This window comes from Entelurus aequoreus, linkage group LG03, assembly GCF_033978785.1.
Source record: "Entelurus aequoreus isolate RoL-2023_Sb linkage group LG03, RoL_Eaeq_v1.1, whole genome shotgun sequence".
Lineage (NCBI taxonomy): Eukaryota > Metazoa > Chordata > Actinopteri > Syngnathiformes > Syngnathidae > Entelurus > Entelurus aequoreus.
In genome coordinates this window covers 25,755,952-25,773,411 of record NC_084733.1, presented here as the reverse complement: position 1 = coordinate 25,773,411, position 17,460 = coordinate 25,755,952, and the positions used below count along the sequence as shown (strand labels likewise).

At 39.3% G+C, this 17,460-nt stretch overlaps 1 protein-coding gene across 1 annotated transcript; it reads right to left on the bottom strand.

The window, feature by feature from the left end:
- Nucleotides 1-1,566: 1,566 nt before the first annotated feature.
- Nucleotides 1,567-3,287, bottom strand: LOC133645621 (cannabinoid receptor type 1B-like). Its single transcript, XM_062040468.1, has one exon. The coding sequence runs from the start codon at nucleotides 2,935-2,937 to the stop codon at nucleotides 1,567-1,569; it is 1,371 nt and encodes a 456-aa protein (XP_061896452.1). The 5' UTR covers nucleotides 2,938-3,287.
- Nucleotides 3,288-17,460: the final 14,173 nt, after the last annotated feature.

Here is a 17,460-nt window from a genome sequence, read left to right as displayed (position 1 = left end):
CAGCTGCATTCGGGCGGAAGGCGGGGTACACCCTGGACAAGTCCCCACCTCATCGCAGGGCCAACACAGATAGACAGACAACATTCTCTTATTATTATAATCAAATGACAGCAGTCATTTCCATTAGGTTATTTTCTAATATAAGTGTTTAGGCCCACTTACAATGACAATAACAAAAATATTGTTTTTCATGTACTTGTATTGTTTGTCTGGGTGGAGTTCCTGCTTTGGAAATAATTTGTACCCCTTTCAGACATTGCATTTAGTTCCCATTAAAACATTCACATGTTGCACAATGAGATGTAAGCAGGGGATCTTGTGTACATTCCTGCGACTTCCTGTTTGTAAAAAATATATTTTTATTAGTATTTATTTAATATACTAACAGCATTTCATGATTAATATTTATAAATTAAGATTCCTAATAAATGACACTAGAATAAGCACACATTTGATTGGTAAATCATAGTGTAACGACCTGGAATGACACTTTATGTGTGGTGTTGGAGTTGTCCTACTTTTTGTGTGGCTGTAAACGCATCACTGGCTAAGTGCCATATGTGCATGTGTTGGCGCAAGTGAGAAAGAGCGAGCGGCTGCTGTTGATATAACAAAATTGCTTTGGGTCTGGTTTGTACTGCAGAAAATGATCAGTTTTGCTAGATATATTATTTTTACTAATGTTTTGGTGATGTGTTTATGGCCGACAATAAAGAGTTTTGCTCAGTAAAGTGATCGATGGAATTCATGTCCTCAAAGCGTCTCGACAGACGTTACAATATTTGAACAATGATGACGAAAACTGTTTTCTCTGTCGTGTCCGTGTCGTGTCGAAAATTGTTATGCGCTTATTTTTTTCTTATTTGATTTTGTGCGTGGCATAGATTTGCTATGCGCAGAGGACGCTTGAGCAGTGCGCAATTGCAGAGGGAACATTGGCGTCTGGATATTATATATGGCTTGCGTGAACTCCATCCATCTTCCTCAGCTTATCCGAGGTCGGGTCGTCAATAATCTCAACCAAGGCCTGCCTGCTTTCACTCTCACTCTAGCTCAGTAGGCACTGTAAAATAATTCAAATTAACTTAAACGAGTCAAATCTTTGTACACAAATAAAGTTTTACTGTCAAAAGGTCCTTCAGGAATTTTTTTTGTAATGTTTCTTTTGAATGTATTTTCTGAAAACCTGGAAACAGTTTTATTTAAAGACGCACAAATAAATTGTGTGATTGATTTACGTATATCCATGACTTAATTTTTTGTTTTTAATCATGAGTTAACTCATTTTTTTGTCAGTTGAATGTTAAAACAATATATTTTATTGCTGACTTATGGCACTTTTATGAGGGGGTCCCTTTTGGATCCTAAGAGTGTATATAGTCAATGGTAAGGTTGCACAAGGGTCAACGTGCTACTGGAACAACAAACTTTATCACCTTTCATTATAATACATTTATGCATGTACGACAACATATTTCACTGTTTGTGAGTTATTGTGGTCTTTTTGGCACAGTGAAAAGTAGGGAGGGTGAAGTCTATCCTAATTAACGACACACCACTGTAGTTTCACACTGGTTCCGCAGTAGACGTGGACTCGGTCACTCCAGAAATTGCCACTTGCGCCACCTTGACTCGCACGTTAGCACCGCAATCTTTGCTTCTGATGCTTCTGCTGTTCCCCTCGCTCTCCCCGCTGTTGTCCAGAGGCTGAGCGCTTCCCCGACACAAGCCGCAGATGTTGCCGAAGGCCCTGCGTAGGTCCTTGCTCCTCATGGCGTAGATGACCGGGTTGACTGTGGAGTTGAGCAGGCAGAGCATGCTGCAGAAGGCAAACACCGTCTTAATGAAGTCGTCCACCTTCCCGAAGAGGTCGTACACCATGATGGCCAGCAGCGGGCCCCAGCAGATGATGAGGGCCACCAGGATGAGCACTAAAGTCTTGGCCAGGCGCAGGTCCATGCGGGCTTGGTCGGGTCTCACCATTTGGACCTTGGTACCCTCCGCCGTGTAGACGATGACGCTTCTCTGGGAGCTCCGGCTCATCATGCGCACGGCGTGATGGTGCGACTTCCACAGGATGAACATGTAGGCATAGACGATAAAGAGCAGCGGCACGCTTGTCACCCCGATCCAGAACATCAAGTACTTCTCGTCGATGAGGGGGAAAATGTCCGAGCACACCGAGTTGAGGCGCTTACAGTTCCAGCCCAGCAGAGGCAGCAGCGAGATGACAACAGAGATGCTCCACATGAGGCTGAAGGCCGCCACCGCCTTTGTTTTGGTCACGATGCGCTTGTACGCCATGGGCCTGTGGATGGAGATGTAGCGGTCGATGGCGGTGAGGAAGAGGCTGCCCACGGAGGCGGTGAACGAAGCGATGACGCCCGCCAGCTTGAAGAGGAAGACCCCCGGGCTGTCCTTCCTGTGTAGGACGTGAAAGTCCAGGAAGCTGTAGACAAAAATGACACTGCCAATGAGGTCGGCCACGGCCAGGCTGCCGATGAAATGATAGGAGGGCCGCGAGCGCAGCGTCTGCGAGTGCAGGATGACGCACAGCACCATCAGATTCTCCAGTACCGTGAACGTCCCCAACGTGAGAGCCAAGATGGCGACCGCAAGCTGCTGACCCGGAGTCAGGATCATAAAACACTCCATGTTGTCCGCAAAGTTCTCCCCACACTGCGCTGCGCCAACGCTCTCATTAGCGAGCAGAAGGCCGGTGACGTTTGTGGGCAGAACGGGAGCAAGAGCGCTGAAAACAACCTCCTTGGCGGCTGCTGCGGCGGCGTTAATGGAAGCCGTTTTCTCAGAGAGGATTCCGTTCTCGGCCAGCCTCGAACCATCATCGTAGACCGCGTCATTGGAGCCGAGGTACGGCACGCCCGTCGTCAGGGTGCTGGTAGTGGCGCCTGCCAGCCCGTGCAAAGCCAACTTCATGGCTGAGAGGTGGCGCTAGAGAGGATCAGTAGTGTCTAAACAACAATAGATATGGTTACTTTACACATATCAATACATGATGTTAGATGACAGTGCACAATATGATCAAACCAAATACAGCAGATGTACAAAGTGAAATAACATTTTCAAACCTAAAAAACATTTAGCATGATGTGTGCAATGTAATGGAAAAATTTGCAAGGGGTAGAAAAATGGATGGATGACAATGATGTTTCTTACAATTGAATTACACTTCCAAGAACATAAAAAAAAAAAAAAAAAAAAAAAAAGTGATTTATAACTAGGGTTGGGCAATATGGCTTTAAAGCAGGGGTCTCCAAACTTTTTGACTCCGGGGCCGCATTGGGGTAAAACAATTTGGCTGGGGGCCGCGCTATATATATATATATATATATATATATATATATATATATATATATATATATATATATATATATACCGTATTTCCTTGAATTGCCGCCGGGAATATAGTATTCGCCTGCCTAGAATTACAGCCGGGTCAAACTCGTTTCGCAAAATAATTAGCGCATGCTTGGCACTTCCGCCGGGTCAAATATGAGTCATTAAATGACTTCCTCCTCCTGGTGGTAGAGGGCGCTAGTGATCCTTCTTGCGACTGCTGGTACTGCAGAAGACCGGTGCTGCAGAAGAAGACAACAGGCAGCAAGCGTGAGGAGCCATTGTTTGCTTGCACTTTTACCATGGAGGATTACATATCTAAAATAAAACCGTTTTCTAAACTGGACTTTCAATCGAAGCAGGAGGTAATACTTAAAGGAAGATCTCCATCGAGACAGAGAGACTTTTAAAACTGAAGAAAGATAAGGAAGACTTCTATAGGAGCTGCGCATGGACTCATTTATACCTAAAGGTAAGACCATAATAACGTTTTTTTTATTAAATGTGCTTTTCATGATAAGGTAAGCGCCGGAGTGAGAAGCGGTTTTAAAATAATTAACGCATGCTTGCCAATCCCGCATGCTTTTGGTAAACGCAGGAGTGAGAAGAGGTTTTAAATTAATTAGCGCCCCTGCGGCTATTCAAGGAAATACGGTATATATATATATATATATATATATATATATATATATATATACACACACACACACATTTACATATAATATATATTATGTAAATGTGTGTGTGTGTATATATGTATATGTCTATGTATATGTATATGTCCATGTATATATATGTATATATATGTGTATATATGTATATGTGTCTTTATGTGTGTATATATATATATATATATATATATATATATATATATATATATATACTGTATGTATTCATACATACAGTATATATTCCTCGCGCACTGATTGACTTAAAGAGCGTACTTGCTGCATGTCACGTTATCGATGGTAAAATGCATTTTTAGACAATATGATTTGCCAGAGTGGCTAGGAGACGGTAGAAAATGGACTAGTAAGGACAAATTAAAGAAAAAAAAAAAATTCAAAATGTTTTATTTTTTTATTTTTTTTAAAGTTTTTTATTTTTTTATTTTTTTTAACTTGGGACTTCCCACGGGCCAGGTTTTGGACGCTGGGGGGCTGTATCCGGCCCGCGGGCCGTAGTTTGGGGACCCCTGCTTTAAAGCCATATCACAATACATTATTTGGCATATAAATGATAATAGAAACATTTCAAAACAGGTCACAAATGCTCCTAAATATGCTCCTGACATATTGCCTCATTTCCATTTGTATTATTTTCTCAAAACTATTAATCTAATCTGATTTGACCAAATCTCCTGAGATTTAAAGTCATTGAATATTTAAGGCAGTGGTTCTCAAACTTTTTCACCAAGTACCACCTCAGAAAACACTTGGCTCTCCAAGTACCACCATTATGACCAACATTAAAATACAGTAGCATAGTAGGCCTAAATATTCACAAAAAAAAACTATTTAACTATTTGAATTCTTTAATATTCTTTGTTTGAACAGTAACACTGTTTGAATATTTCATTAATGGTTAAGTTGACGCACCACTACAGGGAGCCCGCGAACCACTACAGTTTGAGAATCACTGATTTAAGGTATTGGCTCCACACGTGTGTGTGTTGCTTTGTCTGTGTCTTCTTTTTTGTGTGACGCCACCACAGTCTGGCACCAGTGATTGCAAAGAGAAAAGTGTGATGATAACCATAGAGTAGTCTCGTGTACATGTGTCAATAGACAAAACTAAATAAATAGCACCATATATAGTTCTAAATATAGGAAAACATTTCAATTATTAAAAAAAAACCCAAAGAAGGATACAACTAGGGATAGAGCGGTATGGCCTAAAATCTATATCGGAATATATTGCTGCCCCTTGCGATAATGATATTCATCACAATAAATTATTTGTCTGTTTATTTAGTTTATTTAGAGGCACTGATGCTCAATAATAATACACCCATATGAAAAAAACATTGCCAAATTAATACTTCCCAAAAAATTGAGCGTTACTCCCTTGTTATAGTTGGAACCGTATTGCACCGGATCTACGTTGTGTGCCTAATGAAGAGGTCACAGAGTGCACACTTTTAAAGGTAAATAATATGTGTGAGCATTTAAAGCTGCGCGATGACTGCTGACTCGGTGCACCCGCCAGCAGACTAGAGAGCAGATGCAGCGCAGACAATAGTGAGAACGTGAACAGTTGAGGATGACATGGCGTCACGGCCTCGGGGGAAATCACCGCATTAGCTATGTAGGACACCGCCGACCTTGCTTATCAATTAACGTTAGGCTTTTTAATTCAATAATCATTGGGTTGATGAAGTGTCAAAAGACACTGGGGTGCACAGACACATTTCCATATTGATGATTTAATTAATAACCAACATTTGCATAAACATTAGCTACAGTGGCAAAGTTACCTAATAAAGTAGGTGTTTGCTGCACTTGTTAGATGTAGCAATAGAGACATAAACTTGATAAGGTGCAGGTGTGCAATTTTACCACGAGCAAAAGTACTAGGATTTAACTTTGTACAATTATTATTGCAACAATAAATGGTTGGGAAGAAGCAATTGCAGCAACATACCTTGACTTCTTGGCTCTTTTCCACATGACCCCACGTTGAACTATATAGCGAGGAAAGCATTGGCTTTAAGTAACCACCTTGGTAAAAAAACAGAAAAATCTGACAATTTTGTGATTATGATGCGTGCTGTTCAGAAGAGGATGAAAAATGCAGCCAGGCAGCCGGTGAAGTGTGTGGGCGTGTGTGTGCATTGATGTGTGTGTGTGTGTGTGCACGCGTTGGTGTCTTTTTTAAAAAGGGGTGTGAGTCACGTGGTGTTTAGCGCGCATGAGGTGGTGAAGCTGTGCACGCCCCTTCTTTAGTTGAGTGACCAAAACAACTATGTGACATACATATATATATATATATATATATATATATATATATATATATATATATATATATATATATATATATATATATATATATATATATATATATATATATATATATATATATATATATATATATATATATATATATATATATATATATATATATATATATATAAGAGAAAATCATTTTTATGTTTTATGATGCTTGAACTGTAAAGAAAAAATATGCAGAATTTTTTTTATTCACCAACACAATTTTGTTTTTTTTGACTTGAGCGTATTGTTTGTCAGCTCAATCAAACATGTATCTCCAAAATTTGTCTTAGTTATTTTAGTTAGTTGTTTTTTAGCACCAATTAAATAAGGTATTTTCAAATTTTTGTTTTGTTTAAAAAATATATATTTTTTTATGTCTGATGAAAAGCATCCAAATTTTGTATTAAAAACATATTAAATTATTTTGTTGAAAAGAAACAAATAATTAACAATAGTACATAATTTGACTAATAAAAAATCTACTATCACATATTCTTTTAATTATTTTTTTGGTGCTATTTTCATGTTTCACAAAAGGTATATGTGTGTGAAAAATATTTTAGTGTAAAACATATTTTCAATGCCCTAAAATATCTTGGTGTAATATTTCAGAGAAAGTAATGTCATCTTTTTACAACGGTGTGTTCATACATGAAACATTTTGCATTACCCATCACATTAATCACAGTGAAACCTCAGTTTACGAACTTAATTGTTTCTTGAACGGGTTTCTTAAATACAAAAGTTTGTATAGTCAAGCAAAATTCTCCATAAGAAACAATGCAAACACGAATAATGGATTCCAGCCTCGACAAAAGTCAATATTTTAGTGAAGTTTTGTAGTCTTTGAACACAATATGAAGTGCTGTACAGTACTGTACTGTATATCAAACAAACATAAAAAGGGGGTGATGGATCAACTTTCCCTTTATTAACAAGCTGAACAGTGCTGTATGTGCTGCTCTGCCAGCACGCGCACACACAGAAGTCACATTGGTGCCCTCACAAACGATCAGAAATCACACAAAAACTTAACTTTAACAACCATCCTGCTTCAATAATAGACATTTAAAAAAAGTAAAATCCAACAATATTAACATCGGCAAGGAGTTAAAGAGACAGGGAGAGAAGAAAGGAGCGTCATTAATGTACTCCTCGCAAAGTCTTTTTTTTTTTTTTATTCCACAGCGATTCCCTCCTTCTTTTCATGCTGGTCTGTCAAGTTTTTGGGACTTATATTAAGTTGGCAAAATGAACAAAACTAGTCAAAAAAGCACACACGCTGAAGCGTTGAGTAGTGAGTGACTAGTAATGTACTCAACGTGCAGCAAGTGACTTAAATGTTGCGCCATGCTGTTTGCTTGCAGCCGGAAGAAAATGAATGAATAAAGCGTTCGCACACAAAGGCACGTTTTGTTCGGTCTAAAAGTTCGTAAATTGAAAAGTTTGCAAATAGAGGGGTTCCTAAATTAAGGTTCCACTGTAGGTGATACAGTATTTGACAACTGATCTATTCCGATCATCTTAATGAGACTATAAGTTTATCTATAATGTACTCTTAATTTGGGAATGTAATGAAAAAAGGCATTAAAAGGGATGATATGATCCCACTGCATATTACTCCTGTACTTAATAATAACCACAGTAAACCTTAGCTTTACAGATGGCACGTCACCTCTGCAGGCAAAGACGTCTACTGCAGTCAGTAAGTGCTTCTCAGATCAAAATCCAATTTGGCATGGCAGAAATGACAGATGACCATAATGTATCCTACTGTGCATCCCCCGGAAGTACTGTTGCCTTATTTCTTGGTCATATGCACGCTCTATAGAGAGCTTCTGTTCCTCGCCTCTGCAGCTGCATGACAATTATTTCCACTACTCTCCTCTCCCTGCAGAGCCTTTGCCCAAATTACATGCATCTTGTTGTGGAAAGTACATGCCATTTACAAAAACAACCGCCAGAAACACCTGCCCGTCACCCGGCAGTACATAAAGATGCCCGACATCATGTAAGTCAAGCCTCCTGTTGACGACTGTGTGTTAATATGCAAATCTCTCGTCTTTTACTGCCTTTTTTGCTCGATCAATGTGAAAATGTGATACATCATGTCAAAGCGGCAGACAGACTAATATAACGCACATCCGTCAAAGTAATTAGTATCATTATTACAGTCGGGGAGGTATATTTTCCAAGATGAAGCTGTCCGTGATAACATAAGGCTTGTCTTACGTTACAAGAAGCTGCTGCTGTTATTTCAAGTTTGCCAGTAAATGCAACACATTTTACACTCACTGATTTCAGCAGCAAAGGCAAAATAACACATCAGATTTGATATTGATTTGTTGATGGAGTGCTTCCTTTTTTGTCTTTGTTGTTGTTACAAAGCAGAAATCTGTATGTCTCCTGCTGGCCCCACAATGGACTGGACTTTCACAATATTATGCTAGATCCACTCGACATCCATTGCTTTCGGTCTCCCCTAGAGGGGGCGGGGGTTACCCACATCTGCGGTCCTCTCCAAAGTTTCTCATTGTCATCCCACTGGGTTGAGTTTTTCCTTGCCCTGATGTGGGATGTGAACCGAGGATGTCATTGTGGCTTGTGCAGCCCTTTGAGACACTTGTGATTTAGGGCTATATAAATAAACATTGATTGATTGATTGATTGAATCAAAGTTTATTTATATAGCCCTAAATCACGAGCGTCTCAAAGGGCTGCACAAGCCACAACGACATCCTCGGCTCAGATCCCTATCATATTTTTGCAGCGCTATCATGCATTCACAAGAGGTGGTAGTTGGAAGGCAGTCAATGCGTGCGATCAGGGCTGTAAAATCGAGTGTTTCCACTCAGCCTGAAGTGGGAGGTCTGTGTGTGGCGTGATGCTGAGGAGAGAGGAAAAAAGATGCAGATCAATACAGGAAGAAATTAGAAAAAAAAAATATTGTTTTTAATTCATTGTTAATTTATTAAAAAGTCGAGAAAATGGGCAACATTAGCCTCATTCGTCACAAAAGTGAGTACAACCCCAACATTTTTATTATGGAAAATAATTGTTTGAGGCACAATACCAAATAAATGAAACTTGAATATACCTTAGAGTAGTCAGTGTACATCTTGTATAGCAGCATTGTATGTATCGATTTACTAACAATCAACCTTTTTTTGTGTCAATAGCTCATACAGCACACTCCACGGCAGAGAGTTCCAAGTATGTTAGAGAGAGGGCATTTGTTAGGTCGGATCTGTAATAATAAATAAAAATGTTTTGTTCAAATTTCCTCAAATAAATATTGCGTTGTAGTCAAAATAACTATATAGTCGTCTCTTTGTTCTGCACTTTGCTCTATTGCGGATTTGTATTTTTTAAAATAAAAATTATACGTTTTTTAACCTGAATTATAATAATTTACAATAGTTAACTATTCCATATATCAATTATTTTCTACCGCTTGTCCCTGTCGGAGTTGCAGGGGGGATTAATTATTGTCTAAATAGCCCATATAGTGCACTTAACTGCAGAGAGTACCAGGTATGTTAGAGAGAGGATATTTATTAGGTGAGGTCTATAATAACAGCCAAATAACTGAAATTAACTGCATTTTGTTAAAATGTCCTCAAATAAATAATGTATATACAGTAATATATAGTCGTCCTTCGCCACGTTGCGCTCTGAAGTCTGCAGCTTAAGTCTAATGCTGAAAAGTGTATTGTTTTTTTTTGGGCCTAAATTAATTAATAATTTATGATAATATTAATTCATTATTGTGTCTAAATAGCCCATACAGTACACTCAACTGCAGAGAGCACCAGTGATGTTAGGTGAAGTCTATAATAACAAATAATTGCTGATAACTAAAACCCACTAGTTTTTGTGAAACATTTCCTCAAATATTGCTTACTAATTCAATCAATCAATCAATGTTTGTTTATATAGCCCTAAATCACAAGTGTCTCAAAGGGCATTAAAATAGTATTCAGTCATCGATCACCACATTGCGCTTTGGGTCACTCTATAGCGGAATTAGTATTTTTTTTTGTATAGTCCACATTATCACAGCAAAATATCATTTGATCAAGCCTTTTTTAATATTACACACATCAAAATAAGTATGTAGTATTTGTGCTGGTATCGGATCATTATCGGCCAATAATTATGGCTGCAATATCGGTTTCGTATCAGAATTGAGAAAGTAGTATCGGAACACTCCAGTATTTATCACGATTATTAGACTATTTTTGCCATCCCTATTTTTAAGTAAGACATAAAAAAGAAATCCATAAATACATACAACACTTCCAAGCCAACATGAGTAGTAGTATCAGTTTTTAGTCTCATTGTGTCTGTATGAGGATATGCACTCATAAGACCATCACACACGTTGGAGCGTTCCAATTGCCACAGAGCCAAAGGAGTAATTCATTTGGTCCAGACGCAGATGCACAGTCTGAGAGACTGACCAGAAACCCAAACTGGCCTGACTGCCGTGACGCAGCAGTCGCATTACCTGGAATCACTTTGCCCTTTTTTGTCAGCTTGACCAAACTATTTTTAAGACTTTCACCTCCTCTTGTGTTCTTTCTACTGGACCTCTGACTTTTACAATGAAAGGAACATAAAGACCGCATCAAAACTCTTTGATATACAGTGCAATTAATGGTACCTCCTGTTTTTGTACGCTTCACTTTTTGGATCATTCAGTACGACCAAAATTTTACCCTAGTTTTTGTTTATCGCCATGGGTATCGGATGGCCAAACATTGCGCCTCATGAACTTGTTACGACTTGGACAAGGTGTTGACCCAAGAAGCAGAGACGGGAGGCGAGATGGTATCAAAACAGAAAACTTGTTTATTGAAGTCCAAAAATGCTAATAAAAGATTATGGGGCAGAAACGCACACCATAAAAAGTAGTCTATTAACTGGAACCTCAGAGGTCGGCGAGGGGAAGGAAAAGTCCACAAAAAGATATCCACTCAACCTTAGGGAGGATAGAAAAAAACACACGGAGGTTATGCGTGAAATAAGAAAGCAAAAAAACGTACCCGGACTTGGAGGTCTAGCAGAGCACGAGACGTGAGAGGACAGGGAACAATACCCACAGCTGTGTATGCCAAGCTTAAGTAGTCCATGGACTAATTAGCTGTAGGTGTGGTCTGAAGGTCCGCCCCTCACAGAGGAAGAATGAACTGAGAAAAAAAAAGCACAACAGGGAAAATGCAGGCACAAAACAATAGGCAGGAGAACAAAACACAACAGTAGCCCCCTCCTTAATGGACGGCACCTGGCAGCTCACCTGGCTTCTCTGAAAAATGATCATTAAACATAGACACTAATTTGTCTACAATAAGGGAACGATGAACCCAGGATCGGTCCTCGTGGCTGTAACCTTCTCAGTCGACCAGATACTAGAAACCGCAGCCACTTCTCCTCACGTCAAGAATGGCCTTGACTATAAATGTGGGATGACCACCAATAAGCCTGGGAGGTGGAAAAGGCACTTCCGGAGGGCTTAAGGGCCTGGAGGTAACGGGCTTGAGCAGAGAGACATGGAAAGAGGGATTTATCCTGAGAGAGTCCGTAAGACGTAGTTGTAAAGAAGAGGAATTGATTACTCGCTCAATGGGATAAGGACCTATAAACGCTGGCTGCAGTTTCATGGAGTTCACCTGAAGAGGTTGGTCGCGAGATGACCAGGCTTGTATTCTGGTGTTGTGCTGCAGTGGCAGTTGGCGAGATGCTTGTTGCTCTCTGAGGTGGGTGAAAGTGCAGTGGATTCCTGAGAAAGAAATGCAGGAGGCTGGTACCTGTAGGCGGAGTGAAAAGGAGACATATTGTAGCAAAGCTGACTAGTGTATTATGGGGCTATTACTATTATTATTACTCAATCCAAGGTAGGCTGAATGCCCAGGAGGCCGGCTGCCGGTGGAAAACGCAACTGATGGTGACCTCCAGATCTGGATTGGCACGCTCAGTCTGGCCATTGGTCCGAGGGTGGTATCCCGAGGAAAGGCTGGGCAATGCTCCTAAAGAAGGCCTTCCAAACAGCAGAAGAAAATTGTGGCCCTTTGTCCGAAACCACAAGGCAACTTGGGAAGAGCGATGAAATGGACCCTATTTGAAAAACAGTCCACCAAAGTTGATATAACTGTTTTGCCATTGAATGGTGGAAGTCCTGTGACAAAGTCCAATGCTTGAGGGAAAGGGAAGTGGGCGCAGAAGACCAGCTGGTGCCCAATTAGAAGCCTTATTACGGGCACAGGTGGCACAGGCAGACACAAACTCCTTGACGTCAGTCCTGAAAGTAGGCCACCAGAAGCGCTGGGATAAAAGATAAGATCCCCCCGGGGGCAGGCAACCTTGGAGCTGTGGGCCCAGTTCAGGACGAAGCTCTGGGACCACGAACAAACGCCCCGGAAGACAGCTCTTGGGAGAGGGAAAGTTAATGCACATGACCTTCAATGTCCCACTATAACGCTCCCAGCAATCGTGACAGAGGGATGATGGTCTCTGCCTTGACCTCTTTCGAGTGACAGCAGTATATTCTAGACAGAGTGTCCGGTTTACCATTCTAGGATCCGGGGCGGAAGGTCATGGTGAAGTTGAATCTGGCGAAGGCTAGTGCCCACCTTTCCTGTCACATGTTGAGCCTCGGAATGTTGGCTAGATTCTTGTGGTCCGTGAACACAGCAAAAAGAATCTCCGAGCCTTCCAGCCAGTGCCTCCATTCTCGAAGAACCAAAACAACGGCGAGTAGTTCTGTATTGCCAATGTCGTAATTGCATTCTGCTGGAGTCAGGCGACAGGAGAAAAAGGTGCAGAGGTGCAGTCTCTGGTCGAAGGTGGAGTCAGATGTGTCGACCTCAACAAAAAATTGAGAAGAAGTGTTAGGATGAGCAAGACGCGGTGCAGACGTGAACAACAATTTGAGTCTATCAACGTTCGCAAAACCTAAAAACCTTTGGAAGTGCTTTTTAGAGGTGGGAGTGGATTATTGTAAAATGACTGCATTTTATGTAATACTACATCAAATTACATAAAAAAATAAAATTCTCGACACTTTTTTCGTTAAAATACTTTATTCTATTTACCATTTTAGAATAATTTATTATTATTATTATATATAATATTTGTTGCCGTATATTGACTTTATTCTCATAGTTACGACTAAGCGGCGGTGGTTCAAGAGTTACAATGTAAAATAGAGTCAGTAAATTTTACAGAAAACTGGCAGCTCAATCGCCAGAATTTTACTGTAAAATTAAGAGTTGACCGTTTTTTCCATTTACATTATTGCACTGTAAAAACATCAGCTGTAGATTTTAAGTTAAATAACTTGGCAGCTCAATTTCAATTCTATTTATTTGGAACATGTTAAAACTTCACAAACACACATTTTGCTCAAGTGATTAACCGTCCAATATGAGTGGGAAGAAGCAAAACTTGTCTGGTCCCACCATAATCAGCAGGAAAAAAAAATAAAAATAAAATACTAATAGTAAAGCGCTGTCGTCAGAGTTTTACTGTAGAAATACAAGTGGTACCGTTTGTCAATGTATAATAATGCACTGTAAAAATGACTGGAATTCACTGCAAAAATACTCCAGTAAAGTTGCCAGAATTTTATCGTAAAAATAAAAATGTTACTGTTTTTACATTTAGAGTAATGCTCTAAAAAATGATCATAGATTTTATGGTATCGAATTTTACTGTAAAAATAACAGTAGTGTCATTTTTCCATTTCCAGTAATGCGCTGTGAAAATAACAAACTTAGATTTTGTAGTAAAAACTATTTTACCGTAAAAAGAAAAGTGGTACCGTTTTTCAATTTACAGTAATGAACTGTAAAAACTGTTGTAGATTTGACAGTAAAAAAAATAATAACTTGCAACTCAGTCAACGGAATTGTACTGTAAAAATAACAGTGGTAACGATTTTCCATTTACAGTAATGCACACTAAAACACTGCTGTAGATTTCAAAGTAAAAAAAAAAAAAAATGGTAGCAGAATTTTACCTTAAAATTAAAATTGGTACCGTTTTTCCATTTACCGTAACTTGATGTAAAAAAACTACCTTAGATTTAATGGTAAAAAAACATGTATTTCAGTCGCCAGAATTTTACCATAAAAAACAGAAGGAGTTCAGTTTTTTCAATTTACAGTAGTGATTTGTAAAAACTACTGTAGATTTTACAGTACAAAAATGTTTACTGTCAAAACAAAAAAAAATGTTTACGCTAATGCATTGTAAAAAAACACCGTAAATTTTACAATAAAATAAAATCTGCAGATTTTTTTTTTCAATGTAGAGCTGATTGTCCAGTAACAGGTTCAAATCCCGTCTCCTCCATCCTGCTGCTGTGTCATTAGGCAAGACATGTTTCAAGAACATATTGTAAATGATCTCTCCATTGGAACAATAAGCGTTTTATTTACCTACATACATATACATAATCTTTTAGACCCAACAACTTCCAAAAAACATGTTTAACTACACAAGTAATGTCCTTTAAAGCAGTATTTGTGTCCAACAAACAGATTACCATAGCATACAAACAGATTGGATTGTAATCCTTGTCAGGTAGGACTCAGATCTGTCCTCCTTCCAAAAAGCAATCAAAGCCTTCTGTGCTGGAAAATAGATCGATGGCTGGAGTGCATAAACATCTCTGTTTGCTGCCAACCGCCTGCCATCTTGAGGAAATTGGAAAAAGCAAGGAAGAATCCTCCACTACACTCACACACACGTTATCACATCACAGCTTGTGGTATAATTGACTCGAGGCTGTGGCATACCTGCCCTAAACTTCAACAATCTGTGCATTTTATCCACCGTGACAGTCCTACTTTGCAGCTCATCAGTATACAAAGTGAGGAAGCAGCATCTCATGTTCACTATCTACTCTAAAAAGGTTGAATATCCTGTTGTGTCTATTTTAGTTGGTTTTTTTTTGCCGTGTAGGGTGCTACGTGTACAACCCAAGGGGGCTTGAGGTCCTCATTTTTCCATACTGTAAATGACATGTGGCACCCCCTATGGGGTTTTAGTCAAAATTATTGCATATATTGGGGTCCAGATTTGTGATTTATATAGGCATTTCTCATGGCACCCATTTAAGTCCTCTTCTTTTGTCATTTTTGTTCTTTCTTTTGTAATGAGATTTATACAACTAGGGTGTTGCTGTTGCTTGTTTACTTCAGATGCAGTCAATCCATTAAAAAAAAAAAATGTATCAGCCAGAATTTACCAATATAGCCTTTTATCAAAAGTGCCTGACAACGGCATCCACTGATCTAAACCTACATTCGGGCAAAGAAAAACTTAAAAGACCCCAACTAAGGAACAACAAAAAACCTTGCATATGTAAAGTCCCCCATTCCAGGGTGTTTGGCTGCAATGGATGTCAAGTGGGTATGATTATTGAATTGTGGGAATCTTTGAATTTTGATAATATAACATTTGGCCAAAGCGACTATGCAAAAAATCTTGGCACTATTTTTGACCAGACACTCTCTTTTCTGCTGCAAATTAAGAACTCAGTGGCCTGGAGGTTAGAGTGTCCGCCCTGAAATCGGTAGGTTGTGATTTTAAACCCCGGCCGAATCATACCAAAGACTATAAAAATGGGACCCGTTACCTCCCTGCTTGGCACTCAGCATCAAGGGTTGGAATTGGGGGTTAAATCACCAAATGATTCCCGGGCGCGGCACCGCTGCTGCCCACTGCTCCCCTCACCTCTCAGAGGGTGAACAAGGGGATGGGTCAAATGCAGAGGACACATTTCACCACACCTAGTGTGTGTGTGACAATCATTGGTACTTTAACTTTAACTTAACTTTAATGTTACTGAAACAGCCTTTTTTCATCTATTGAGCCGAGTTTCAGTCTTGTTGGTAAGTGAGCCTATACCTTTAATGGGGTCATATTATGATATTTTTCCTACATTTAAAACACTTCCTTGTGGTCTACATAACATGTAATAGTGGTTCTTTAGTCAACATGTTGCATAGATTAGGGCTGGGCGATATATCGAGTTTGAGATGTATCGATACATTTTTAAACAAGATATGAATTAAGAAAATATCGTAATATCGATATAATTTATTTCACGTTAAAAGTATCAAACGCCGCTTATTTGTTGTGTTACTTCTTCTCCCCCGCTCCCCCTCCATGGGCTACTAAACCCCTCCCCTTCCTCCTTCCAAGACATGCTTGCACCATAAGAACATCCATGATTGGTTGGTTGTTTACTATGATGAGTCACGATTGGTTAGGGACATGCCAATCAGAGGCGAGATAGGGCGGGTCATCGAACCAGGAAGGGAAATCACAACAGACATTCCAAATGACGATGAGAGAGTCGAAGAAGAGAAGAGGAAATTTTCAAGATTTATATATTTAAAAAAAACTAGTGGAAGATGGCAGAGGGATTCTCTTCCTTAGAATGTTCTTTAGCGATGTAGACGACATCCAGGAAACCCACAATGCGTCTACTTGGCCACATTTGTACAAATGTATGCGTCTGGATAAAACATTCATTTTAGTTGTTTACCATGTAAGCCCAAATCAAAACTGTTCTCGAGTTGCCAAAAGTTTCGCACGAGAAATGCTGCCAAAAATGTATGCCGAAGTGAGGAAGATCATAGCCGCACAATTAAGTCAAGTCACTTACTTGGCGCTGACCTGAACCGTACATGTCCATCCATTCATCCATTTTCTACCATTATCCCTTTCGGGGTCGCGGGGAACCGCACATGTGTGACAGTCCATTACATCGTCGACTGGGAATAAAAAGTGCCTGCCTGCAAATTATTTTTTTTATCTGAGTTTGATACATTTTGTAGTATTTGCACAGTTATGTTATTTATTTTACGTAGAAATAATATTTTTCTATTTTATTTATGTTGTATAATTCTGTACTCCTTAAACAGTTTATTTTCTGTGCTTTTAATACTCATCTTGACTAACTGGGTTAACAAAAGTGCCACTGACCGTTTACAGTACAGTTGTCATTCACTTCAATTTCACTGAATATCGCTAAAAAATTAATATCTTTATATGTATACTTTCACCGAAAAATATATTGAGATATTTATCGAATATC